We start from the raw sequence: 27,954 nt of genomic DNA on the forward strand, positions 1-27,954 counted from the left end.
GTTGCTTACGTAATCATAATATTTTTGCAGTGCTTGTTGCAATGTGCAGTGCATGTGTTCTAAAATGTTATGTATGAAAGCCAGTAAGTTTTAGATAAAAACCTGTTAATGTTCCCCTGTGAGTGGCCAAATGTGTCTGGGTATATCAGATAATTGGAGCTGTTTTGTTTCATATTCTTTTGTCCAGATGTACCTGTGCTTTTACAGAAGACTTCTGAAGTGTCATTGTTCATAACGGTTACCCTTTCTAGGAAATCGCTTCCTTCTCAGTAGTACTTGAGAAGAAATTTGCGCTGTGAATATAAATACTAGGGAGACATACATAAAGTTTCTTAGGTATCTGCTGAGGGAGATTTTAATCTGTTGACTGGGAGACCTATATGGAGTGGGAGACAAAATATATTACTCAGAAGCTGTTTATTAATTAAAGCATTACTTCAGTGCTGAATCCAAAGTAATTAAGTATAGCCACGCTCTGAAGACATGGGTAGGACAGACTGGTTTCTTTCAGTTTGCATTTTGAGTCCCAACAAAAGTCAATATACTTGAAACTGATGAGGAAACTTTACATTTGTTACAAAAATTGAAAACTGTGGTTAGTGTGTTTTAATAACAGTTTCAAGATTTTAATATTCATAACAATAAGTACTTCTGCAAAAGAAAAATACCAAAGCCTTGAAATGTCTCCTTTCATATAATAAAAATAATTTAATTTCTTTATGCTTAGTATATTATCTTGCTTAACTTTTGGTGTACAAAAAATAGAATCAGCAAAATTCAAAAGAGGAGAGAGATGCTACACGAGCAAGCCTGAAAGATCTTCAGTTCCAACTTGATGAAAGTATATGTGAAAGAGATGCCTTAAAAAAGAAGCTGGAAGAAAACGAGAAGGAACTCCGGCAGAACCTAGAGGAGTGAGTTCATTTTTGAAAACTTATTAGTTGGAATTTATACCTTTACTTAAACTTTTTAGTTTAAACATACCTGTGTCTTCAGAAGATATTAATGGAATTAGACAGTGACATTTGCTATTGTAGGAAATGTTTCTACTGTTTAAAAATAGCTTATTTTTGGAATATCTTGAAGGAAAAGAAAAATTGCTGATTTATAGTCTTCTTATTGCAAGTTGCTTTTAATATTTCGTAGTCATAGTATATAGCTTTAAACTTTAAAATACAGAAAAAATCGAGTGCTTTAATCAAGAATATTGTACCAGTTTTAAAATATAATGCAAGTTTCTATTTAAATATCTACTTAAAAGAGTTTTCATTTTTTCCCTCTCTGACATTTCATTGTTCTGCCTCATATATCCCATTCTCTTGTGGGCAACTTGGGAAAAGATACTTGTATTTTCTTAGTACTTGGAAGAACCAATCAGTGTTTCTGCTATTAAAAGAAAAAATCCTCTTTGATTTTTCCTGATGAGGCTTTTTCAAGTGAAGATGGAACAGGAACAACACCAGACTGAGATCAGAGATCTTCAAGACCAGCTCTCTGAGATGCATGATGAACTGGATAATGCAAAACATACTGATGAAGGGGAGAAAGAGATTCTGATTGAGGTTAGTTATAAAATAGTAGAAGTAGGACAACTTACTTAATGTAACTTACTTAAAATTAAAATAAGTCCATGTCTGATCCAAAAATAAAGCCCAAATTCTAACTATTTGGTTCTTTTTAGTCAAGGCTGTAATTTCAAAACTTGATGACAGCAGGAGAAATGGAAAATGCATTTGGTGCCATGGCATGTTATAAATGCCATGTATTGAACTAAAGTATGGAACAGTTTCAAAAATACCTGTTTAAAAGACAGAAACAATGGATAAAAGGGGTGGGGTAAGTTCTTAAATCCAGCTGCCAACAAGAAGAACTGAGAGAAGGGAAACGAGAGTATATAGGCTGAGGGTACTAACATCAAAACCAATTGAAAATGCACTGCTAAATGTGAGGGCATGGGTGTATACATCATCGTGAGACGGATATGCTATGAGCCAGCTTCCCCCATGCTGTGGATAGCTAGCGGGACTTTGACTTTCCAAGAGAGCCTCTCCTACCTCTACTCTTTTGGTTCCTAAATTTACCAGTCACCCAATTCTCACCACTTGATAGAAAGCGCTTCCCCCTGCTTTTTCATAATTTGCTGGCAGGTATTGCACAGTTTGCAGTCTGACACTTCACTTTATAAGTAAATTTGGAATTCTTCAAGAACAGAATACTACTGCTTGTTGGGTCACTGGGAGACCTTCCTTATTGCTAGATAAAATCTAAATGTATCAGGCTTTTACATTTGAAATAAAGGGTCAAGAATCTGGCTAGTGAGTTAAAAATAAAATTACAGAAATAGAAAGCAGTAAGGTATGTTACCAACAGCATATCTACATAGTGTTCAATTCTTCTGGCATTTGTTAAGGAACTTAAGTATTAAGGTAGTGCCTTATCTGGTGGTCAGCTGGAAGTTTGAGGTGAGCCAGGTGCAGCAGAAGTGAAGGCTATCCACAGCAGATTCACTGACTACCCACTTCCTTCCCAGCAATGTGATGAGGGGAAATGACTTCTGGGGAGAACACTAGTGGGAAAAAGGGTGTAAAGGCATGGATTTGGTTGGGAAGCACTTGTTTTGCCTTCGACCCCTCCAGGTGTTCAACTGTTCTAACTTGCAGAAGCAACTTTCTTTAATCTTTCCAACAAAAAGTCAGCAAGCAATTATTGTGTTCACTTCTATTGCAGTGTAGGAAACAGATTTTTTTTTTTCTCTTCTATCTCCTTGCAACTGAAGGTAGGACTGAGGGATTTGTTAAAATGTAGCCTTTAGGTTTACTCCTGCTTTATTTATAGGAAGTGTAGCATCAATCTTTTTACAGTTCTGTAGCATCAGATACATAACTGATGTTTTATATAATGGGTCAATGTGTTGCACTTCTAATAATCTTGGGTTCTAGTAGATGTTTAGCTTTCTATAATAAAGTTGCAAACAATATATCGGTCATAAGAAATGAAGCTGGCCTGGGAAGCTTATTCTTAATTGCCTTCCCTCTCTGAAACAAAAAGAACAGTCATCAGAGTCATCTATGAGACAATTGTGTTTATTTTTGATTTTAATGGTCTTTAGGAGCTGATGCAAATGAAGCAGGATCTGCAAGAAGTATTAATAGCAAAAGAACAACAAGAAGAAATTTTGAGAAAGAGAGAGCGAGAGCTTACTGCTTTAAAAGGAGCACTAAAAGAAGAAGTATCTAGCCATGACATGGAGATGGATAAACTTAAAGAGCAACATGATAAAGAATTGCTTGATCTACAGCAGAGCCTGGAGAAAGCAACAAAGGTGAAAGAAGCGATTACAATTAATCTTTACAGGGAAAAATACCTATCACGGATGTCCCATAGTAGATGCTTTCAAATCCTAATATTTTTAGCAAAATAAATAGGTATATTTGGGCTAGGAGATTCTTTGCTGCTGATAATGAGTTCTATTTCATACACTTTAGCTGCAACAAAAAATCAAAACATTGCATAAGTTGTGACCCTTTCTTCAAAGTTTTTGACTGTTTGACATGTGTTTTGACATGCTTAATTTTGCTTCATTGCATACGTTGAGAGAGAATGCATGAGATTATGGTACAGAGGGCCACTTGCTTGTCTTGGATAGAATGGCATCATCAAAACCTTGAGAATGCCCTGAAGAGCACCAGAATGCCTTGCCAGTGATGCTGGTGAAATCACAGTTTTGAATCTTCTAGCAGTTATCTGCAGTTCTTTACAGCCTGCTGTTCCTACCATCAGCTCCTTGTGTCACGTTCTGTTCCTTGGTTGCATTGTCCGACCCTGCCCCTTGAACTACTTACTAGTATTTTTTTGTTTTATTTTGTTTATTGGATTAATCTTGTTTACTGGGTGGCCAAATGTGTGTCAGCACAAGGGAAACAGCAGGGAGTGGGTGTTTCGAACCAGCAAGGGAGGAAAGGGACTGAATGAATTCCATTCCACCATCAGCAGGGAGTCTTTGTGAGCAGAAGAGTAGGAGCAGTTTTCTGAAGTGCTTATCAGGTACTGTTTTTCAATATATGTCCTTTGTGAAGTTATCATAGCTGAACGACAGCAGCTAGGAACAGATATGTGTTGTTTTTTTTGTAAGGGAACGAGTGTTGTGAAATTCTGAGTATTATTTTTACAATGATAATTATTTGTCTTTTCTGTATCTGTCTTTCATTTTATTTGTGTAAAATATTTGACAAAATTTCTAAAAGCAAGCTGTGCTTGACCGCTGTACCAAAATTGGAGGCCCAATATTATGCTTAGAAGTGTTCGTGCTAATTTATACCTTTTTCTCCCACCTCAGTGGTGTTGAGTGAGTTGCAGCTACCGTGCTAGTTATGGCTGTAAGCATAGTGTAGAACTGAACTAAAATTCATCTTGAAACTTGAAAGAAGTTTCCAAAGCTTTGTGTGCTTTATGAGCAAAATAGGATCTTGTGTAGAAGATGCTGGATAGACAATGCACAACTGAGTTCAGAGAAAAAGTATTCTTAAAATTGTTTTAAAATGTCCTGTTTTCTTCAGCAGTTAGAGAAATTTATATGCGCTGGTTTGTGTACGCAGCCTAGGACTTCTACTTGAGATTGTTTGACTTCGCTTAAATGTGTTGTTTCTCTTTGTTTACATCATCATGAAGATATTTGACTCATCCGAGCTTGAACCAAATTCTTTTTTTTTTTTCCTTTGAGGAAGAACTAGAACATTTAAACTAACTTTTTTTTTTTAATTATACAGTAATTGTAGTGACAGCTTAACCTCAATGAACCATCTTTCAAAGTTACTGCTTGGTGATTTACTGTACTTCAATTATGGAACTGTAATTATGATTGACAAGAAATGAAAGAGTAGTCTGTTAGGCATAACAATAACAGTCTGGGAAATGGCTCAATGGCTGGGTTGTTGTAGCTTAGATAGTTTTAAATAGCGTTTCAGATTTTTTTTTTGCTTGCATGTTATAGTCTATAATATATGTAATCAGATGTTCAAAAGTTAAATTTAATTCATTAATGTTTCTCTAAGCACAAATTTTGCTCTTGCTGTTCTACTTTGTGATCTTTGGGTTTTATTCTAAGAAAAACTTCAGTCATGCTTAATGGGAAGGTTTTAGTATCCTTAATTATTTTTGAAACCCAGCACTATCTCTATGCCTGCTGGCTGAGATTATTCATTGTGTTTGATAAATTATCTATCAGGAAAGTAAAACTGGTCCCTACAGGGAGTTGGATGAGTGATCTGCAGTGATCTTACATAAGGTATTAATTATTGGTTTTATAATTCATCTGGAATACCAAGCACTGTGTGAAAATCATGGGTTATATAATTGAAGCTGATTGACATGTTAAGTACTTTTTTTTTTTTACATTACTACAAGATGGAAAGATTTATATTGGATGGTGGAATACAAGAAGTTTACATTAAAGATAAGTGAAAAGTGCCATTCTATTTTATTTAATGAGGAAAACTGGTGTGTAAATAGTATTTGTAAATAGTGTTTCTTATACAGAAAATAACGATACCAATATTTCATAGATGGGAGTATACTGAAGTCTGTATGTACCAGATTGTTAGTTCCTATGTTACTTCTATATTACACAAATTGGTACACTGAATGAAGTCGTTTTCTGATGTATGTTAGGCCTAAAAGGAAATATTTGCAGGGAAAAACAAAGTAATTTTCATGCCAGTGTTAAATCAGCAGAATTTTTCAGCTACTGCAGATATCAGGTAGGTTGGCCAATGGTGCAGAGTGTATTCATTCTGTATGATTAGAATGATGCCCAGATCTGTTTAAAATCATGTTAGAAACATACTCATGGTTATCTGATGAGAGAATGGGGGAGGGGGGGGGGTATTTGTCATGTGCAATTCTGTCTCATGCTCAGTGATGTGGTAGTTTTTTGATTTTATTTGCTTGCTTTTACATAGAGATAGTTACATAAAGCCACAGATCTTAAGATCTTCATTTTGTTTGATACAATTTACCAAGGTAACTCATTTTTGTGTTATGCCTTCTGCTTGTGGTCTTTTTGAAATAGCTGTGATCGTTCCTATCTTCATTGCATGTTTATTAAGACTGAGATCAGACTATTTCTATTTAGTAAACGTTTTCTGCTTCCTTAACACACCTGTGTAGGATAACATATATCTTTAATTTAGTAAGAAATATAAAAAAATATATATTTCTAAATAACGAGAGATGACATCATCACTTTAAGTGCTAGAGAATAAATGAGTGTGAATCTCCACCATTGTAATGTAGTACTAAACTTTATATTATTTAATCTGAACCTCCAACACAATAGGACAGAATTGTACTACTTAACCAGGAGTGTTGTGTCAGTGGATGAAGGGCCACTGTTTCAGTAAAATTTGGAAATGACTTCTGGAATGTAACACTGTAGGTAGAAAGTAGTAGCAAACTGCAACCAGCTCAGGGAAGTGCAGTTGCAAGCTACACAACTGTGGAATTTGAAAAGCAGGCTGCACAAATTACGTTGTTCTAAAAAAGCTGTAGCCATCACGTTACGACTGCCTTACAACAGTCTAGGGCTGACCTTGACTGATTTCTTCAGGATTTGTAATACTTCTGACCTCATTCACAGAGTGTTAGAACAGACACTCAACCTTTAGAAGCAGATTCCTTTATCAACATGTTTAAGAATGCAGTGAAGGTTGTGGTCACGTGAGCTCTAACTGACACATACGTGTTAAGCTGTGGTATGATTAAAGAGAAGATGGAATTTTAGCAGAGCAAGTGGTAGGAACAGCAAAAGACCATGGTTATCTTCTTCCCAGGTTACAAACTAAATGCTACTTCTTTAAAATAGGTAAACACCCAAAATCATAAAATTCTGCATGTCACAGATGAGATAAAGCTTTGTGTTTTTTTTTTTTCATCCATCTGTATGAGTGGTTGTGAGTTTAGGCAAATTTAGCACAGAGCTGTAAAGATCTTTGAAATGAAAGTGAATAGAATATCTTTTCTACCTGACCTGATAATATATTTCTTCTGCTCTATGTGGAAGAATTGATTAGCTTTAAAGAAGCTTAAGAAAAACTACATTAAGTGTCGTGAATGATACTGACATAGAGCATGTATGCCTTTCTTGTAGAAATGGCTTGGCATATGTAGTATAAATGTAAAATAAAACATAATGAAATTTATTATACTCTCAGAACCTCTTTTGGAATAATGCTATACAAACACCACATGGTGGTTGTCCAAGTGACTCAGGGTAAAAAGAAGACATCTGATGGTGGTGGAGCATCACAGAGACACTTTGGTCCATAAAGTGATAAGTAAATTTAATTTATATAAACTGTCAAATGATACACACGTAAAATTATTTCAAGCTCTTCATATAAAAATAATAGGCTCCCAACTAACTGGTGCCATGCTAGGGTGAAATCTTGGGGTTATAATAAATAGCTCTGTAAACACATCATATTGATAGCAACAGAACAAATTATGTAACATGAATTACTTGGACATAAGAACATTGTTGTGCCCTTGTATTCATGTATCCATAACTCAGCTCTAGTCTGCATCCTGAATGTTATGTCTAAGTCTCAGCTGCTCACCTCAGACAATCTGCATAACAATTGGAAAAAATTTAGAGAAGATCGGCTAGGATTCCAGATACCACTGGTGGATTTTTCTTTCCTTTGCTTGCCTGAGGCAGCCTTTGCCTTGTTGAGATAATGCTGGGTTTGGTTTATATGGTAGAAGCCAGCTGATAGAGGCCAGTTATTAACTGCTCTAAACTGTATGCAGAGTCAAAGGATAGTGGAGCAACTGGTCCTAGTCAGCATTTCCCCTTTCGTGACCTGCCTTCCCCCCTTCCCACTCTTTCATTTTCAGCTTTCCTTTACTAGCCCTTTAAAAGCCTGGTATGTTTTTGATCAATTTCCAGTGTGGTTCTGCAAACGGTTGGGGTGGTGGGAAAAAGGAGAATGCACAGCCAGAAGTGTTATGGTATAAGGAAGGGTGCAGGCACTCCTGAAATAGGGATGAGCATTGGAAGCATCCTGATATATGAAAATGATATATGGAAAATCTGGGAGACAGATTTGAGTTGTTTTGTTGTAAGTGTCTGTTCTGCGCATGGAAAGGAAGTTGTTTGGTGGTAGCATCATGCATGTTTTTAGTCATCCATTAAATGAAATATGAAAAATTGTGGAATACTGGCTGTGTTGTCAACAAGAATAAGAAGCATGCCTGTAAAGCATGCCAAAGATGGATGTTTTTATACTGTATGTAGAGTCAAGAAAGCCTCTGACCAAAACTGTCCTGTAAAGTTCTCTGAGCTGTATTGCTTCATATCTAAACACAGTGGAGGAAAAATCTGTTTTATCTACAGTAGTCATTTGATAGCATTGTGAATCTGATTTGGTCAGGACCATTTCAATTAGTCTGGGTTGGGAACAGGTAGGTTTTGTTTTGTTTTGTTTCGTTTTTCTTTTCTTTTTGAAAGTTGGTGAGAGCCTGTGGGGTCAGATACTTTTTTAATACCATCAAGAGAATCTATAATCTTTACCAGCAGAAGACAGTGTACGTATATTCAGGTGGTTTGTCCTGTAAAAGTATATGTTTCTTTATGTACGTGTGTGAAGTGTTGGACTGTGCAAGTCCATTCAGTGTGGTAAAATATGAACACCTAACCAGTTAATATTTTACTCTAGTCTTTGCAACAATTTCTGACCTTGAAAAAAACTGCTAGTATAAGCTAGTCTGAGTATGTCATGATACATAGCTAAGAGGATAATAGGACATGGGTATAGCTATTTGTTGAAAGTTTAATGCTTTCCCGGCTCTGGATATTGTAACTGTGTAAACGTTAGGTTGTGCTTAAATTGGGAAATCTTGTTTAGTATGTTCTCTGTAAAAAGGAGTTTAATTCTCAGTTTTAAAATGTAGACCTTTAAATCTTTCATTACATCTTATAAATCAAAACTGAAATAGTTTTGGAAATAGTGTTAAGGATATTATACCATTTAGATTAGTGAAAATGGCCTGGCAAGAAGGAAAGTCTTGTCTCTAAACTGTCACAGGTGAATGATTTTTAACCAATTAATAGAATGACTTTAGCTGAAATGGAAGGAAAAATAGCCTGACCTGTTTATAAATTTGTACATTTCCTTACTGACTAATCTCTTGAAGTACAGTTGAGGATTCAGGTTGGTTGCAGTGTAGCTCACTAGGAGATAAAAACCACACTGAAACACAACACTGACCCTTTTAATATGTAACTAATGATAGTTAAATTCCAGAGGCTGAGCCATGTATTACAAGTAGGCTAAACCTCCTTTTAAAATTATGGAAAGAATGAATATAATCAGTTCAAGGTAGAAAAGTAGTAAGTAAAGCCAGTTAGGCAATTTAGTCTCTTCCAGATTTTTTACTTTTTGGTAGTCATAAAACTTCATTTTGCTTTTATGGCATTCATATTCCATTTTAAGAGTTAAGAGATTTTATAATTATTGCTAAACAATGTTACTGTATCATTCATCTGAGGGACCTCCAACTATTATAAGAAATAGTGTCTTCAGTAAAAAGAATTGCCAAGTGGGAAAAATACCTGAACTACAAACAGAACTACAAATAGAATTAAAGACCTGTTATTTACATTCATGAGCTTTAAAAACTAGATGACCATACCTGAATAACACACATTTCAGAAGTTTTCTTTACTGAAGAGGTAATAAGAATTAACAATCAAAGGGCTGTCCCTGTGCTGAGGCTCATTCTTGCTTAGACCCCTTTTCAGTATGTCTTTTCCCTTGGTTATATGTTTTGGGGTATGGTTGCTATTTTTGTTTTGTTTCTTTTGAAATCACCTCCATGTTAGCTAGAAAAAAACAGCGTCTAGTTGTTTTATTTCAACTTGATTCCTTTACACACAAAAAGGAGAGGAAAGGACAGAAGAAAGGGGGATTGATTTCCCTGTAACTGCATCTCCTTCAGCATCATCTGGGGGAACTGGGTAGATCTGAATCTGTGAAGTCACATAAATCTTTCTACATGTAGTTCAAGAAGCTTAATAACTTATCCAGCACCAACCTGAAAAGGTGGCCCACAAGATTTTAGAGTTTTCAACAGAGAATATCTTCCCTGATACCTTAAACGTTCCACACCAGGAACAAAGTGGAGGGAGCAGCCACACCATTCCCTTTTTTTCAGAAGGTTTTGGAAGATTATCGTGTAATTTACTTTGATTCCACACGTATAACGTATAAATATGGAAAGAGTATCTGAAAGCCTGTTACTTCCATTAGAAAACCTTTATTTGTGCTGTAGCTCATTTTGTATGGAGATTGATTCTTTAGATTTATGCTTCAAGTATGGTGATTAGAGAATGAACGGTTAATTGGTTGAATTCAGTTTTACTCAGCTGAAATTTATTCAAAATATAAAATTTTGAAATTTTATAAAATATAAAAGTTTCTGAAATTTAAGTGTAGTCAGAAAATTTGACTAAGTTGTGCCTAATCAACACTGAACGTAGACAAAATATAAGTTTTAATAAGCTGTGAATGAGACACTTAGCTTCCCCTCATTAGCCCCTTCCATATTGTGTGTAAAAGGTCTCTAAAGGTCCTGCACTGCACAGTCACTGCTGAAGGGGAGTTTCACCAGCTGAAACACCTAAGTCAGCCAAAACCACCTTTTTTTAATGATCAGTTACACAACCACTCATGTTTTTGCCAGTGATAAGGGTGTGGTAGAAAAGAAGGTGTGGAGCCACAGAACATTTTCTGCATTCCTATCAAAGAGCTTTTTTTCTCTACTTAGATGGAAATAGAATATTTCATTTGAATCTCCAGAACCAGCTTTGTGTGTTCTGTCCAGTTTCTTTAGGTTTGACATAGTAATTGGTGGTGGGAAGGATTTTGGTATCTTTTGTGCTGAGCTCCACCTCTGATACTTTTCACTGCTTTCACCAAAGTTGAGAGTAGGATGGTATATAAATACATTTGCTTTAACAAAAGTGTTCTGACTTTTTTGTTACACAAATATTTATTGCTTTATTTATACTTTGTCTTGACTAATTTAAATATATGTAAAAATATTTCTGCACATGCATACAATTATATGAAAGGGCACAAAAGAAAACTTTATTAAACTAATTTTTTTGTCAGGCAAAACACCTGAAAGAAGTGAGGGAAGTGAATCCCACTGCTGAAGTTCCCTTATGGAGAGTAACTTCCTTAGGCCCAAAGCTGAAAACTGAACGTGGCATGCATATGAACTCCAGCAGTTGTGACTATGTGTACTCAGAAGAGCAGACCTAAGCCAGGTTAAACTTTATAAATCAGGTGTACGTACCAAATCAAATAGTACACATGTGCATGCATTCTCATATTTTCTTCTCATCAGCTACAAGTTAAAAGTAGCTTTGTACTCCTGAATGAAACATTCTAACATCATATTTTATCAACGCCGTTCAGACTTTGGTCTTTTCCTCCACTCAGTACATACTAATAAAAACTTGTTCAGGAGGCAGAAAATTATGTCAACTGTTTCACAAACTTAAATTCTCCACACAGCTGCAAGTTCAGTGAGTAACATTTTGCTGTGAAACCCACAGATCCATTCAAATGCACTTGTCATTTAGGTTAAAATTTCTTGATGAGACTTCGAATATTTAGAATAGCTACCTTTAATCCTACTGTGTGACTGAAAGAATTGGTTATAAGTCTCTCAGTCTACATGATGACTTAATCCAGTTTAATTTCAGAAATTTTAGAAACTGAGATAAGCAAATTTAAAATTAGGCCATACTGGCAGGTGTATGAAGAGGTGGTTACCCTGATCAAGATATGTGTGTTAGAAATAGTACACTGAAGTTTGCCAGTATATCTACTGTGAGGTGAAGTGAAACCAGCTTTAACCACAAAAGCACAAGTTTGCCTGTATAAAACATGGGCTGTGCGTCCCAAGGAAATTTAACAGAAATGTGTAACTCGCATTCCTAGTTTTCAGAATCCTTAGCTTTGTCCATGAGGTGGTTCTGTAAATTTCTGTTTTTATTACAAATGTAATGTCTGTTCAGTGACACACCGGTGTTTTAGAAATGCAGTATTTTGCTATAGTGAGAGGAAACAAATACAGCATCTAGTATGTGAGCTTTTGATATTTTTTTTTCAGTGGCAGATTTTGTACTTAGTACTGTATTTTCACAGAATCACAGACTCATCTAGGTTGGAAGAGACCTCCAAGATCACCTAGTCCAACCTCTGACCTAACACTAACAAGTCCTCCACTAAACCATATCACTAAGCTCTACATCTAAACGTCTCTTACAGACCTCCAGGGATGGCGACTCAACCACTTTCCTGGGCAGCCTATTCCAATGCCTAACAACCCTTTCGGTAAAGAAGTTCTTCCTAACATCCAACCTAAACCTCCCCTGGCGCAACTTTAGCTCATTCCCCCTCGTCCTGTCACCAGGCACGTGGGAGAACAGACCAACCCCCACCTCGCTACAGCCTCCTTTAAGGTACCTATAGAGAGCGATAAGGTCGCCCCTGAGCCTCCTCTTCTCCAGGCTGAACAACCCCAGCTCCCTCAGCCGCTCCTCATAAGACTTGTTCTCCAGACCCCTCACCAGCTTCATTGCCCTTCTCTGGACTCTCTCGAGCACCTCAATGTCCTTCTTGTAGCGAGGGGCCCAAAACTGAACACAGTACTCAAGGTGCGGCCTCACCAGAGCCGAGTACAGGGGCACAATCACTTCCCTAGCCCTGCTGGCCACACTGTTTCTTAGCAAGCCAGGATGCTGTTGGCCTTCTTGGCCACCTGAGCACACTGGTGGCTCACATTCAGCCAACTATCAACCAGTACTCCCAGGTCCTTCTCTGCCAGGCAGCTTTCCAACCACTCATCTCCCAGCCTGTAGCGCTGCTTGGGGTTGTGACCCAGGTGCAGGACCCGGCACTTGGCCTTGTTGAACTTCATACAGTTGGCCTCAGCCCATCGCTCCAGCCTATCCAGATCCTCCTGCAGAGCCTTCCTACCCTCGAGCAGATCGACATGCACCTAACTTGGTGTCATCTGCAAACTTACTGAGGGTGCACTCAATCCCCTCATCCAGATCATCGATAAAGTTATTAAAGAGGACTGGCCCCAGTACTGAGCCCTGGGGGACTCCACTAGTGACCGGCCTCCAACTGGATTTAACTCCATTCACTATGACTCTTTGGGCCCGGCTACCCAGCCAGTTTCTAACCCAACAAAGTGTACGCCAGTCCAAGCCAAGAGCAGCCAGTTTCTCAAGCAGAATGTTGTGGGAAATGGTGTGAAAAGCCTTACTGAAGTCAGGGTATTTTCTGATACCTCATATGATTTCACACTCTGCATATGTGGCTTGTGATTTATATTCACTACTGTGTGATACTCGATATAAGAATCAAATCATTACCACTTGAATCTCTTTTATCTCTCAAACTTTCTTCCCTTAAATCCTTCCTTTAAAGAAGCTGAGTGCCTATAACCATGATAATACAGTTGTAGTTTATCTTTAGGCAGTCACAGAGGACTTTGCATTGTGGGACATCATTACAACTCTGTTTACTTTCTTCTAGATAGGCTTCTTTTTTTTTTCAGCTTTTCTCAGAAGTCTGCAATCCATTTCCAACTTTTTACCTAATGTCTTTAGCTTAAATCTGCCGATAAGGCTTGCTCAGTCTTAAATCATGAGTTTAAACACAATAAAACTACAGTTTGAGAAAGCATAATAAAGTGAGAAAGTATAATAAAATGTTTCATGCATTCAGAAATATGAATGAGAAGAAGGTATGAATGTGTGTAAGAAGTCTACAAGTAACAGGTATTAAGATGAAGGTGTTATTCTTTCAGAGATAGAAAAGGTGGGGATCTGGGTGCAAAACAGCCTAAACGTAGTGAGAAGACACTGAATGACGTGAAAGACTGAATGAGTTTAGACAAATTGGAAGGAAAGATGATGAAAATGCAGGCAAGCAAACACAATAAAAATGCTGTAGAGTTTTTACCTTACATAAATGTAATGATATTGCACTTATTAGTAAGACATTTGTTTATTAAAACATACTGCAAAAATTAGTAAGGGGGAATAAGAAATCATAAGCGTGTTTTATATAACATAAGGAAGAAACTGTAATCTTGGATCTGAGATGTGATAATTTTAAGATCCAAAAAAACCCACTTCGATACTTTTAACGCCTCCCACCTCCTTTTTTTTTTTTTATTATGGCAAATATTCCTGAATATACAGTATTTCCTTCCAGCTTTTGTCATGAAGAATCTTGCTTAACCAGTTTTATCTGTTTTGTGCTCTGCATGTGTTTACATACATAATCTCATTTCAGCTCTCTGAAGAGGGTCATCCACAATCCAGCAAACAAAAGATCATGTTATGTTAACAATACGTTTGTTAATGTTTCATTTTCACCTTAAATGAGTACTTTCTGACCTTTACTCTGTTCTGTTACCATAGGCTTAATTTGTATAAACTTTAGTTAAATTGATTGACAAAACTTTACCAACATCCCCAAATATTAATTATAAAAATTCTGAAGTCTTTACTATGTTGGCATGCATGCTTAATTCATTGATATAGTCATAGGCTTTTTTTTTTCCTATCCAAACCCATCTGTGGTTTGGAGAAGTGATGCTACATGTGCATTTTCTACTCAAAGAACATCTAAATTCTATTTGTGTAGTTTGACTTCATTTAAATTTCACTATCAAATTGAAAATGCTCATATTGTTGATTTTTTTTAATATCTCCCTGAATGTTATCCCAAAGGTGCTCTTTCATGCCTTACATGTACAGTTGTGTAAGGTAAAAATAGGATAGGGTAAATACTTTTGTGTTCCTTTTCAGGCTTATCTGAAACTAGTTGAAAAGATATTGAAAAATAATGTATCGTGATAGTTGAATTTTGAAGAAAATGTCTTTCCCCGAAAGACACGTAAGAAAAATGACCACTCTGACTACAAAGCAGTAAAGCTCCCCATATATACTAAGAGTTTTCCTAACATTTTGAAAAAGTATGTGTGCGTATTTATTTATTTATTGTTGGTATCTTTCAAGACATACCCTTTCAGGGTAAAAGAAAAGAATTTTGTAATTAACACGTCAGAGAGTTTGTTTGGAAATAGTATGTTCATGTGAAAGTGTAATCCTTGTAATAATGCCAAGGTCATTAGAGTTCTGTGGAGATGTGCCAGTTAAGTACTGGTCACACAGGCTGCTCAAACTTTAGATTTTACATATATATCCAATTGGTTTCCAGGATTTTATATGAGGTTTATGGATAATACTTGCAACTTGCTCTACCTGTATTACTCTACCTTTTATACAGATTCACCCTGTATCTTGGGAACTTACTGAAATACATCATGAAAAAGGAGGAAGAATACCAGTTCAGTTTAATTTTAGTGGGTATCCTCAGTGCATACAGCAAGACAGGGGGAGCAGATCTCTAGATATGACAGTATCAGTGTAGGCTGAAATTCATTTTGAACCTCTTAGGTTAAAAAATATGTGCATGTATGTAGATTTGAAGGGGCTTTCTTTTTTTGTATGTGTGTGTACTTCTAAGAAAATAATGCTTCCTGTGTTGGGAAATCAGATCAAAATGGAGTAGATGAGGTATGATAGATCAGGTACAGCATGTGTCTGATGCAGTCCTCTTCCTGCGCAGCCTTGCGTAGGCGTTTGGATGAAAAAGAACAGACAAATCAACATTCCTTTCCCTGAACTCCCCAGCATGCCTCAGCTGCTTTCACTCAGCTGCAGAAAGGGGAAATCAGACAAAAAGGAGCCTCTGGCAGAGTGCTTGCTAATTAGCAAAACTTCGCTGTATGCAAAAAGCAAAAACTAAATTAATACATAAATGCTATTGAAAAGGATGTGAGAACTTAAAGCATCAGCAGAAACCTATTTCATAGCTTTTTAACTGTCATAAACTTGGAAGAACAAGTTTTTTCAGTATTTTCGAAAGACTAGAACTTGTCAGCCTGCTTATGCTGCCAGTTTTTGTGTAAGTTCATTGACCCTGTAGACAGTCTGAGTGTTTTCTGAGTTACTGCTTTATCAAACTAATTTGCATGTTTTTAAAGCTGTTGCTTGCTAGAAAACAACCTAGTGAGGGCATACTTTGTAAACACGCTTTTACAGAACTTTGCTTATCCCTTTGGAAAGGAGGAGGGGAGAATCAGGACCTACAATCAAAAGTAACATAACTGAAAGAGATTTTCGTGCTTTCCTAAAATATTTCGCAAAGTAATGTCTTACCAAGCTACTCTGGAGGATTTATTTTCACTCAGATAAACATGACTTCACATGCAAAAATGCTATGCCTCAGTAATTAACGTGTAATTACCTAATCACCAGATAATGTAGAGGCCAAAGTTATAAATGGATTCAGAAGAGATGAGAGAAATTAATGGATGATGCATTCATGTAGGGAAAAATAAGATGTGGGAGTGTGTGGTGGTTCTACTTATAGTTGTTCCATTTTTTCCATAAACATCTGCTGTGGCCACTGCTGGAGAAAACACTGGTCTAGACTGAATCATATGGTTGTTCTGGTGTTTTTACTATTATTTAAAGTCTTAATGCAGTAGGTGGTGAGCCTGTACACAAGAACCAGATCTTCGTATGGAGTTATCACTTTGTTTCCGACTCTGAAAGCTCAAGAGTAAGAAGGAAAAAAGCATCTGATTCTTTTTTTTTTTTTTTAAATGGGATTCTTACTAACAAATCAATGAAGAGCAAAGAATTAGGGGTTTAGAAGTACATACCTGGTCTGTGTAATATAACAGCATAGGTAGTATAACAATATAGATACATACCTTGACTTACAGTTTCCACAATAGTAACAAATGAAATGCGCAGTCTTTTAAATGGAAGAGTGTTTTAGGAGAGGGTAAGTGGTGAGACAGGTGATAATTCTGAGAAGTTGCATGCTGCAACTTCAGGCAGTTGCCCTGCCAAAAAAATCTGTAACTACATGTGATAAATTGTGATAAGTAGTTTATTTTAATTTTGTCTTTGTGTTGTGTATTTATTCCTGTTTCTGAAATAATATACAAAGTGTATCTGTTTGAATATAAGGTGAACTCAGTAGCTAAACTCCTTCCATCCTCAGGCAGTGACTGGAAACCAAGCAGAACTTCTACTGAATAAGCATAGCCCCAAGTGTGGGTTGTAAGATATGCAGATAGAGCTGCACCAACACCACTGTAAGGTACTTCCAGTCTCTGCTGCTTGTTTGTGCCTGCGCACTGTCTGCTGTGCTGTGCTGGCATAGACTTTTGTGGAACCATGTTTTGAGATGGACTGGGGCATTTCTTCCAGTAACACCTCTACCTGCCCCCACCCTTTTATCTCAGTCAAGATAACTTCTTTATAAATAAATACACTTGTGTATTTATATACATATATACACATACGTGTTTATATGTGTATCTTAAAGTTGATTCTGTTCCCAAAGCTGATTCACTGTGCAGCTCCAGATATAGCTGAATATGGAATGCTGTACATTTGTGTTTGGAATTGGCAGTGGGGCAAGACTGCCTAAATTTTGTGCTGCTGTGGGAGACACTCTTCATCAATATGTTATTTCTTCAAGGCCCACATGTCTCTTGATATCTGTTTGAGTTTTTTAGATTACTTGTAAATACTGAACACTGGGATGTGATCATGAAAGTAATTTAAGGCAATAAAGAAGTAGTTTAAGTAAAAATATGCGATGGCAGGCATGAGATTGTTTGGGTACTGTTACTTCAGCATGTAGCCATGCCAGAGAAAAAAAACGCCTTCCTCGTGTGTTTTCCTACAGTAATCTTGAAAATACATTTTTGTAATTATACAGGTTTTAATTTCAGTTCTTTGACGTTTTAATGCTATATCCTAGGTACATTTGCTGTGGTGCTATGTGAAACTTCTATCGGAAAAGAACATCCATTAATTTTGCTTTTTAAAAACATTGCATAATTTGTTTTCAATAGAATGCTGCTGTCCTTGCTAGTGAAAGAAACACTGCAGAAGAGATGCGAAATAGTATAGAAAATCAAGTCAAGGAGCTGACGAAGGAAAATGAACAGTTGAAGAGAACAGTTGATGAGCTAGAGAGTAAAAATGAAGAGTTGCATAAACAATTTGATAATATGAAAGAAGAAGATTCAGTGAAGGAAAAAATAAAGAGATATGAGGTAAGCTGAGAAAACAAGCCCCTAAAGTAGTCTCCTTCCTGTTGTCATGTAGAGAAGTGTAAATGGGAAATATAAGGAAGCCAGTGAATGTTTTGTAGTTTTATATGCACTTGTTAAGTAATACTGGTTGTCTGTTTGTCTTTAGATGTCAGATTAGAGGCCTTGTATCTATCTAACTATATCAAATTATATAATTGCAGGAAGAGAAGCAACAATTAGAAGCAGCTTTGAAACATGCTGAAAATGAGGCAAAAGATTTGGTGGTGTTAAAAAGATCTTTGGAAAGCCAGCTAAAAGATATACAGGTAAGAACAAGAGCAATTTGGAATATTTCAATTTTCTATTTACCTGAGTCACCATTGCTTTCTACACTGACATCTCACTAGCTTTCTGCACATACACATCTAGAATTAATCAAGCCCAGAGAACTATTAGCCATTATACACTTTCCCAAGGAGTATGATTGTGCTCAGAGTGCACATACAAACTGTTTGAATGTAAGTTGAAAAGTGGTTGCTCTTTGGTAAGAAATGATAATGCATACATACACGAAGATGTAATACGTACACCAAAAGCTTTTGCTTTCTTCAGTTACTGAAAAAGGTGGTCTACCGGAAGGATATTCTGGAAGGTGACAAGTTCTTTACTGGGTCCAGGAAACGCTTAGTCCTGTGATTTTTATGGTACATAGCTGGCTCAAGAGATGATGATTATTATTTTATTTAAATATTGTCATTATTCAGATCTATACTTCGGTAATTGCCCTAGTTAGTAGAAGAATTTTTTTTTCTCATATAAGTAACTTTTTTGTTTCGTAACTCTGGAATAGAAAGACTGATCAGATTAGTTCTGATGTTTAAAGCCTTTTCAGCATACTGCAAATGCAAAAACTTCCCATTGGCACCATTATTCTGCCGCAATATAGTCCACTGATGTGTGCCTGCCCAGTTTGTTTCTCAAGGATGTGTAAACAAACAGTAAAGTTAAATGATCTGTGAAAAGCTGATGGTGAGGGGCACATGATGTTTTTATAGCCTGCTCTAATATGGCATGTTAGCAGGGTTGCAAGAATTCAGCAGTTTTTAGAACCAAAGTGCTAAAGTTCAACCTTTTCAGGGTTCTTAAAATCCTTTGGTGCAATCTAAAGTAATTCTGTCATAGATTTAGGCTTTGTAAAACAACATCTATTAGCCCCCAGCATGTTTTAGTTTTATGCATACGCTCCTTAGGCCCCTGACATTAATTCCTATTTGTAGCAGAGGTGACTTTGTTAATAGGTTATATAAGCAGGTAAGAAAGAGAATAGATTTAAAGAAATCTCCAACTTCTAACGTTTGATCATGTACTTTCTTTCATCTTATAACAATACAATTTTATTTGTGATTCTGATCTATCTTGCCTACGGAAATGCTAATGTATTTGCACATTTAAAGCTTTTTGAAGTGTAAAGCTACTTGTACTAAGCACCATCAATGTTAGATATTCAGCAAAACTCTAAATTTCCAATAACAAAACTAAAATTCAAAATTGTGTTTTGGAATGCTTTTTATAACTTACAGTGATTTTAATTATTTACATTTTTCCTTTGGAACAATTGAAACTATTTGTAATCTGGTTTCGGTCAGTTCAGTTGTGCCTCTCAGACTTCATAAAAAACAAACTCTTAATCTTGTAGTTTCTATTTACAGTAGGGCCATTAAGGTATTTTATTATAAAGGGAGAATGAAGAAGTGAGGGTTCCAACATTTTTTATTTTTTTTTTAGTTAAGCTTTGTGTTAAAGTTACAAGAGTGGGTGGTATTACTGCTGCACAGGAGTGCTATATAACATTCCTTTAAAACATTAGAAAAGAGGGTCCATTTTCATTATATGTATCTTCTTATTTACTGCAGGAGAACATTCGATGTATTTCGCAGGAACGGCAGCAGTTAACCCAACAGTTAAAAGATGAAATTCACCAGAAGGAACAGCTGAAGAAGATAAAGAGTGAAATGGAAAATGAACAATGGCAATTGAACAAGACCATTGAAAAGTTAAAGGAGGAGGTATGAGCTCACTTTGAAGAGGCTGCTATTAGTCTCTTCAGCCTAGGAACTATCAATACAAGCTCTCAGGGCTGGAACAGTAGTTGGAACACTTACCTCAAAATACTGTTGTAAAACAGTTCTGTTTTGTTAAAACAACATCCTAGATTTGAGTTCAGATCTAATATATACTACAGACCAAAGCCAGTTCTTGGTCAGCTGTATTTCAGAGACTGACAGCTGATTTTCAGATTACTTCTGCATTAGAGCCTTAGTTTACCATCTGTGTGTAAATCATACAACTTAACATTGATACACTGAAGTGTGACTATACAGTTCATTTCTTTGTGAATGTTTATTTGAAGCTGGAGACAAAAAAAATTTGGCGTATTAATCATGACAGAACTTTTTGTAGCACTGTTTTAAGGAAAAAAAAAAAAAGTGTACATTTTTCCCAGATGGCTGAAGTGGTAGAGGTCTCAAGAACATCAACTCTGGAGCTTCAGAACCAGCTTGATGAATACAAGGAGAAAAATCACAGGGAACTTGCAGATGTGCAGAGACAATTGAAAGAGAAAAACCTTGAGGTAGAAAAATCACGCCTGACAACCATGAGAATGCAGGATGAGGTAATGACTCATAAGTTCAGTGACAAAGTTTAACCTTTAACCTAAAGTTCTGCTCAGATAATTTTCAAGACAATGACTGTTTGCTGCCACTCTTTAGTATACTTCTCAGGAGGGACTGATCTCAATCACTGTGCTTTTGTGTTTCATTCTTCATAATGATTATCAGTGTATTACTGCCAGTGAAATGGCTTCCTAGATATGACAGATAACTGCAATGTTTAATGGATGAATGTCTCTAAGTGATATGACAAGGATTCCATTGATGACCTGCTGCTCTTTTAATGCCTGCTGCTGAAGGAATTGGGAATATAGAAGTATTTTTAATTAAAAAAAAACCACAACACAGCACCACAACAAACCAGCAGCTATGTTACACTCTCCCCTTAACAAACTTGTTTGAAATTCAGCTTAAAAGAACGGTAAGAGAAGTAGTAGAAGTAATAGAATAAAGTGTGGTTCCTGTATATTATTGTCTTCTGTATATATTCCATTCAGTGATGGAGAGCTTTTGTAAGAGGATGGAGAGTCATAATGAAATGTGAAAGATAAAATTGGGATATTGAGAACGTCTCTTCAGTTGAATAAATGAAAGCTTGAAAGATACGTACATGTATGTGAATATATATATGAATGTATATATGTATACACACTATTAACAATTATGAAAAATACTTCTAGTGTTTTCTATTATAGCTACAGGACCCATTACAAAGAAAAAAGGTCACAACAAAATGAAACCTTCATTGTTTGATTAAAAGATCATCAGAACTATAGAGGACAAAATACTGCTGCTTGTTAAGTTACAAGAATAAGGAATGAATGCAGTCTCACCTAAAAACTCTTCCGCTACTTTCATTTTTTCAAGTACCATAAAAGTACTTCAGATAACTTTATTGAGTACATGATCTTGTTAGAATAGGAAACTTTTTTTCTCAGCAAATAGCCCTGATACAACTAACATATCTAGGTATGTTAGTAATTGTGGCATTGGTTTAATGTTGTCATTGACATACCTCAGACAGAATAAACTACATATTTAAAAGCTGAAATATTGGTAGTCTAAAAAGGAGAAGAATAATGTTGTGAAATTTCCAAACATATAGCTACTTACAAAATTGTAAAATTTGGGCTTGCTGTAATTGGGTATAAATAAATCAATAAATATACCACTATGCAGAACTGCAACTGTAAAACCTGTAGTTTGAAACATCTCTTTAGAACTGATACTTCAATCTGTGTTTATTTTCTTGGTGCCATCTTGTGGATACAACAAAAATTACTCTGAAAAGCATGTCATTTGATGCAATTCCAACTACACTTCTGGATATGTCGTGATTGTAGTCAGTCCCCTTTACTGACATTGCATGTTTATTGAAAATGTAGTATGTAGCGTGTTATTGTGATATCTTTTTGTTTCAGATGCGTCTCATGGAAGAAAACTTGAGAGACCACCAGAGAGCTCAAGATGAAGCAATGACAAAAACTCAGCAGCTGGAACAGACTGTGAAAGGCTTGGAATATGAACTAGAGGTCAAAAACCACTTAAAAGACGATCGGGCAAGACAAATCAAATTAATGGAGGTAAAAGACCGTATTAGAGTTGATTAAAATAATGTTATTTCATATGAATCCTGTCAGAAGGAACAAAATGAAGTTGTGGAAAATTCATAAAGTATTAATGCAGGATTTTTTTGGTATATTCTGAAGGAGATCTGTTAGCAAATTCATCATAGCATAATGTGTTCTAAATTGCACTTGTTCTTTCATTACTTTCTTTAAATTGCTTTTAAACTAATTTTCATTAATAAGGTAAAATTCTAAAATTTTCATTCATAGACCCCTCAGAACTTCAAAAGTTCTTAGAAGTGCTATTTAGCATTTAATACTGATTCATTTCATGAGCCTAAATAACATAGCTATTCTAATTATGTTGTTATGGGTTAGGTTCATAATTGTTCAGGTTAATTAAACTGTCATTTAACTTTCATAAACAAATGTTTTTATACATTTTACTCATTGTGATTAATGGAAATAAATTTGTCTTCCAAATGTGTGATATAACTTAAAAAGTCTAAAAACAGTCTCTAGAAACATGTCTTTGATTGCAAGCTTTTACTTTCTTGAAATTGTTTGGAGTGATTAAAAAAAAATTGCTTCTGTCAGAGAAACAATTTTGTTTTAAAGTCTTATCTACTACCATCTCTTTTTTCCTAGATTCTGTACTTTCCTTCAGAGACATTTTCCTTTTCAAGTCTACTCTTTCAAACAGTTTTGAGTCCTTAAAGTTTAAGGAAGAATGGTTTGGTAGCAATCCAAAGAGGATGGGAGAATAGTATGTTGAAATTACTTTTCTTTGTTCCGTTTAGGACAAATTATCTCACCTGGAACTTGAGCTTGATGAAGAAAAGAATAATTCGGATTTGTTGTCTGAGAGGATCAGTAGATGCAGAGAACAGGTACTCAAATGAGTTTACATTGTTCAAGGTTCATAAACACGATTAAATATACTCCGCTGTATCATCACAGAACATTTTTTCCTATTTTCCTAACTGGAAAAATGAAACACGTGAGTTATTAATTGCCCAGGATCCATCCACAAAAGTAATTTCCTATCATAAAGAGAACCCTGACTTATTATTTCTATTCCTGTAAACATTCATATTCTGTACGTTCTTTGAAAAGTATGTAGTGTTTTACCCACACAATTTTTGAAATAGAGCTAGCTCAATCTATTAGAGCATTGTAAAATAGAAGATAAACTTAATTTGAGCCTGTACTGGGCTTATATATGAGGGCCTAGAAAATGTTCTGTGGCTTAGTTTAATTCTAACAGATATGAAACTGATGCATAACTCATTACAGCATGTCTGTTACTGTAACTTTGTATTAAGTATCATATCTCATTAGTGATTTCCTAGAAGTCTGGGAGACAATATGCACTGAGGTACAACCCATGATTGTCTATTCTGTTTTCATTTTTCTTTCTTTCTGTAGAAAAAATAATTGCTGAAATTCTACAGAATAGCTTTAATTTCAGAGGGAGAATAGAAAATAACATCTTAGTTTCAGTCTTTTAAATGAAATTGTTTCTTCCACTGAGACAGAGTTTTAAAGTGAGTTAGAGATAGTTCCTTTCGTGCATCCTTGAAACACCGAGGCACCCATACTATTTTGTTGGGACTCAGGTTACTGAGATTCTGTTTGTCTGCAGTAGTCTTTTGATATTATTTCACTGGTATTGTACAGACTCAGAGCTAGTGGGTGAAATAGAATGTGAAGGACCCATAATAATCTGGGGTCATGCTATTGTTGAATTAGGAAGTCTTTTATGCTAGAGTTTTTGCCTGGGTTGTAAGCCTGGGATAAAAGAGCCTTACTGATAGCTGCACTAGTGAGTACCATAGTACCTTAATTTGCTGGCTAAATAGAAACCTAAAATACAGATGGGTGACAAAAGTGTTACATAATGAGTAAAATAAATGTTTATTTTGAGGTCTGGAGTTTCTCATTTCGTGCATGAGTTACAAAGGTTGCTTTGTTTTGATTTAATGCCAGAATGACTAAGTAGTCAAATTACTAAAGAGTATTTCAGGGTCTGCTAAGCATTTATAATGACATGAGAAATGATAATGGATTTGTTTTGGTAATAACGGTGTTTCTGTAACTTTTTTTTCAATTTTAAATACATTTTTTAATATACCGATAATGAAGTATAATACTCAAATTTCTACTGAAAACAAATGGAAATGACTACTTATATTTTACATAAAGCTAAACATTTGAATAAACACTGCTAAGGCTAATGGTTCACACTTCATTTACTGTGAAATCTTATCCCCTTTCTTAATTTAAATACCCTTCTGAATCTGGGAATGGCTGCATGAGACGTTCTCATCTTCCCTACCTCATTCTCAAGAAGTACCACAACGTTGTGGAAACTTCAATTTTTACTGGTTTCCTACTTTAAAAAAAATCCATGAGCGTCACTGAAAATTCATCTGATCTGGATTCATCGTTCCATCTTTCTGCTTTTCTTATGCGATTGCTGATACGCAAGGAATCCTGTTCTTCAGCTGTAATCTGTTTATATAAGATAGGAAAGTGCTTGTGGGAAAGAAGTGGTCTCCATCTACCTCTGTGAATAAATACTCTCTTAATAAAAATTCTCTGGAGTGAGTGCCAGTAACTTTGCTCACTTCTGCATTGATTTACCTTAAGGGGGGAGATTTTCAGTAACTTTTAGTCCTTTATATATTAAAAAGAAATATGCCAAGGAAATAAAAATTCTTATCCTTGTCTTCAATACTTCAGTGTCCTTTTTATTGCAAAACTTTATTATAATCTTTAATATCTTGTAGCTATTATGTTTTGAAAAAAATCATAACTGCAGAAACGTCATCTTGATCCTCTGTTGCATTGTCTTCAGCTTTGTAGAAGTTGGTCTTAACTTATTCCTGGCCCCTTCTCATTACTGAAGAAAGCATTAGATCCTTTCTGTTGCTGGGAAGAAATCTTTAACATATGAGATTTTTCAAGAAAGGTGGATCATATCCTGTTGGTTTTTAAATAAGTTATTAGCAGCTCTGGAAAGAGCAGCATTAACAAACATGCATAGAAAGCTAGAGTCCAAAAGGAGCAGAAACAGAACGCATCTTAATACCTGATGTTTTTGTCCACAAACAAGTGAAATGAAATACCATTTTGTTTTTGCAAACAGAATTGAAAAACACTTAAGATAGCCTCAGCAATGAATGTGTTCTGTGGAAATGCAAACATGAATCTATTGACTTCAGAGTTGTTTCCTGGAAGTGTGAAATATGGACTATTTAGTTTCCATGGCAATTTTAGAACAAATTCAGGAAGATAAAGTTGCATTGACTTTGATCATCCACTTTCTTTTAGTAAACCATTCCCCGTGGATAGCTAGCTGTACACCTGCTCCTTAGCTGGCACCAGGTGTGGGAGGCAAACAAATGAAAAAGGGGAAATGAAGGTTGCTTTTCAATTTTGAAGGATCAAAAGGTTTTGTTTGCCTTCAGCCTCTTTGTTAAATACCTTTTATATACTTGCAAATTGAGCTTACACACTAGGTTAATATATGTATATATAGGCATATATATACTTACATATTTTATTTTTTCCTACTAACAAGAAACATGTTCTGTGAACCAAGTGTGAGATGGTAATAAAATCTAAATTATTAAAAATCAAATTATATTCACTAATAATGAAATTAACAGCTGCTTCTAATCCTAAAGCTGGCACAAAATGCTGTTATGTCTAATAAAACTTTGTAGAATCTGATGCTTCTCTCAATTCTTTGTTGTTAGCATTCTTCAAATCCAGCTGTGATAACTGTTGCCTTAAGCTACAGAGCTAGTTTATTCTTTTAACATAATTAGAATATATTGAAGGTAGAACGTGAAGCACAAAGCTGTGCATGGTACATAACCAGAGCCTGTCTTAACTGCTGTGAAATAAGTGAAATGTTTGATCACATTGTAGCAGACAACTGTTTTTCCTTGATGCATGTTAATAATGTGTTTACTAAAGAAAAGTACAAGGAGATGACTGAAAACAGTTTCCATCTCCTCCAGCAAGAACTGTCCTATTCCTCTTCTCTTTTTACAAGCTCTTTTATATTTTTCCACCTAGCTTTGTGATCCTAATTAGATATAGTGCTTTTTCACTCTACCCATGCTTTTTCATGAGATTGCTTTTAAAATAACGTGTCCAACAACAGCAGAAATCTTCTTGGAATTATAATTGTCCTCTACATAATTCCTTAATTTGAGGTCTGGGGAAGGTTGCACAAATTTGTCACAGCTTTTGAGCATAGTAAGAGCACAATAAAACTTCAGAGTGGTCCATTAAATGAGTTCCTAAGTATAACAAAAACCCTTTCTTCAGTTTTTAATTAGTCATTCACTTTACTGCAAATTTTGCTTTATTTTTTCTGTGTCTGTCTTCATTGGCTAAAGCAGTTTCAGGAGAATAATGTCTATATAATCCCTCACATGAGATTTTTTTTCTATATATATGTCTAGATCTACATGTACATGGAAAAGTGTAATACATTGATATGGAAATAAGCTCTGATGTGAGAGTTTACCTACAAATGTAATCTAATCTATATATATATAATACACAAAAAAAAAATAAGTAATGTATAAGAGCTGCATTTATTCATTAAATAGTCTTTCAGAATGTGTTGGTGCTCATTCTCTCCCATAAGTGAAATGCTGGATCATATCACCACAGCTCTTGCAGATTGTCTAAGGCTCTTTTTGAAATCCTTGTTTAAACTAGATGGGTTTATGTTATCTGGAAGTTACTTGATCCAGTAATCGCCCCTTTAAAGATATTTTCATAGAGCATAGGAGAGTAAAGATTTATGCATTCTGTCATTAAATAACTTTTCTGATATTTAATTAGTGTATTTAAAGAAAACGAGAAGTCAGTGTCTCTCAGCTTCTGGGCAACAATGAAAGCTTTTAGGAAATTAACCAGCTGTTGCCAGAGCACAGCCATGTGCTAACATTTGTAGTCCAGTATCTGGTATGACCTTAGTTTTCAGGAATGCCTTCTACTGCTCTGAAAAGATACTGACATAACATATGCAACTGCATGCATTACCACCATTATTTGTATTCGTATATTGGTTTCAAAGCTATAGAAGCAATGTAAATTACTTGTTTTAAACATGTTGTTAACTGAAAATATGCCTTTTAATACTACAATTTTTTTTTTTTTAAAAAAAAAGCCTAAGGTAATATTTTGTGTGCTCTGTTTATTTAATCTTCATATTTTCAGCATTGCTTTTGTTTTGTTTTGTTTTTGCTTAGTGGAATAAATCTGTAATTTAGAGCTAACTAACTGGTGATGTGTTTATGCAAGTTCCTATGTAACTGTTGTAAAGTAGAGTAGAATGCTGTGGCCACTGAAATTTTGGCTAATATTTTTGATGTTACAGTAACTGACAGAGACATTCACTGAGTTCCCTAGATGATACTTACCATAGTAAACATTGTGCAGGGAACAGCACGAATGCTTTGGTAACATTA

At 35.6% G+C, this 27,954-nt stretch overlaps 1 protein-coding gene across 14 annotated transcripts in view; it reads left to right on the top strand.

The window, feature by feature from the left end:
- The window catches only part of CGNL1 (cingulin like 1), a 67,625-nt gene that overhangs the window by 32,042 nt on the left and 7,629 nt on the right, over positions 1 to 27,954 (top strand). For all 14 annotated transcript variants that reach the window (XR_013938179.1, XM_080551768.1, XM_080551769.1 and 11 more), the window contains 9 exons: positions 766 to 914; positions 1,427 to 1,562; positions 3,110 to 3,322; positions 18,034 to 18,237; positions 18,438 to 18,542; positions 20,130 to 20,282; positions 20,720 to 20,890; positions 22,310 to 22,471; positions 23,257 to 23,346. Coding sequence is in view for 13 of the 14 variants with exons in the window: in XM_080551768.1 (XP_080407894.1) it covers positions 766 to 914; positions 1,427 to 1,562; positions 3,110 to 3,322; positions 18,034 to 18,237; positions 18,438 to 18,542; positions 20,130 to 20,282; positions 20,720 to 20,890; positions 22,310 to 22,471; positions 23,257 to 23,346 (1,383 nt within the window). In the remaining variant the exon portion in view is untranslated. The remainder of the gene's footprint in view (positions 1 to 765; positions 915 to 1,426; positions 1,563 to 3,109; positions 3,323 to 18,033; positions 18,238 to 18,437; positions 18,543 to 20,129; positions 20,283 to 20,719; positions 20,891 to 22,309; positions 22,472 to 23,256; positions 23,347 to 27,954) is intronic.

Source organism: Anser brachyrhynchus, assembly GCF_964034855.1.
Source record: "Anser brachyrhynchus genome assembly, chromosome: 11".
NCBI lineage: Eukaryota > Metazoa > Chordata > Aves > Anseriformes > Anatidae > Anser > Anser brachyrhynchus.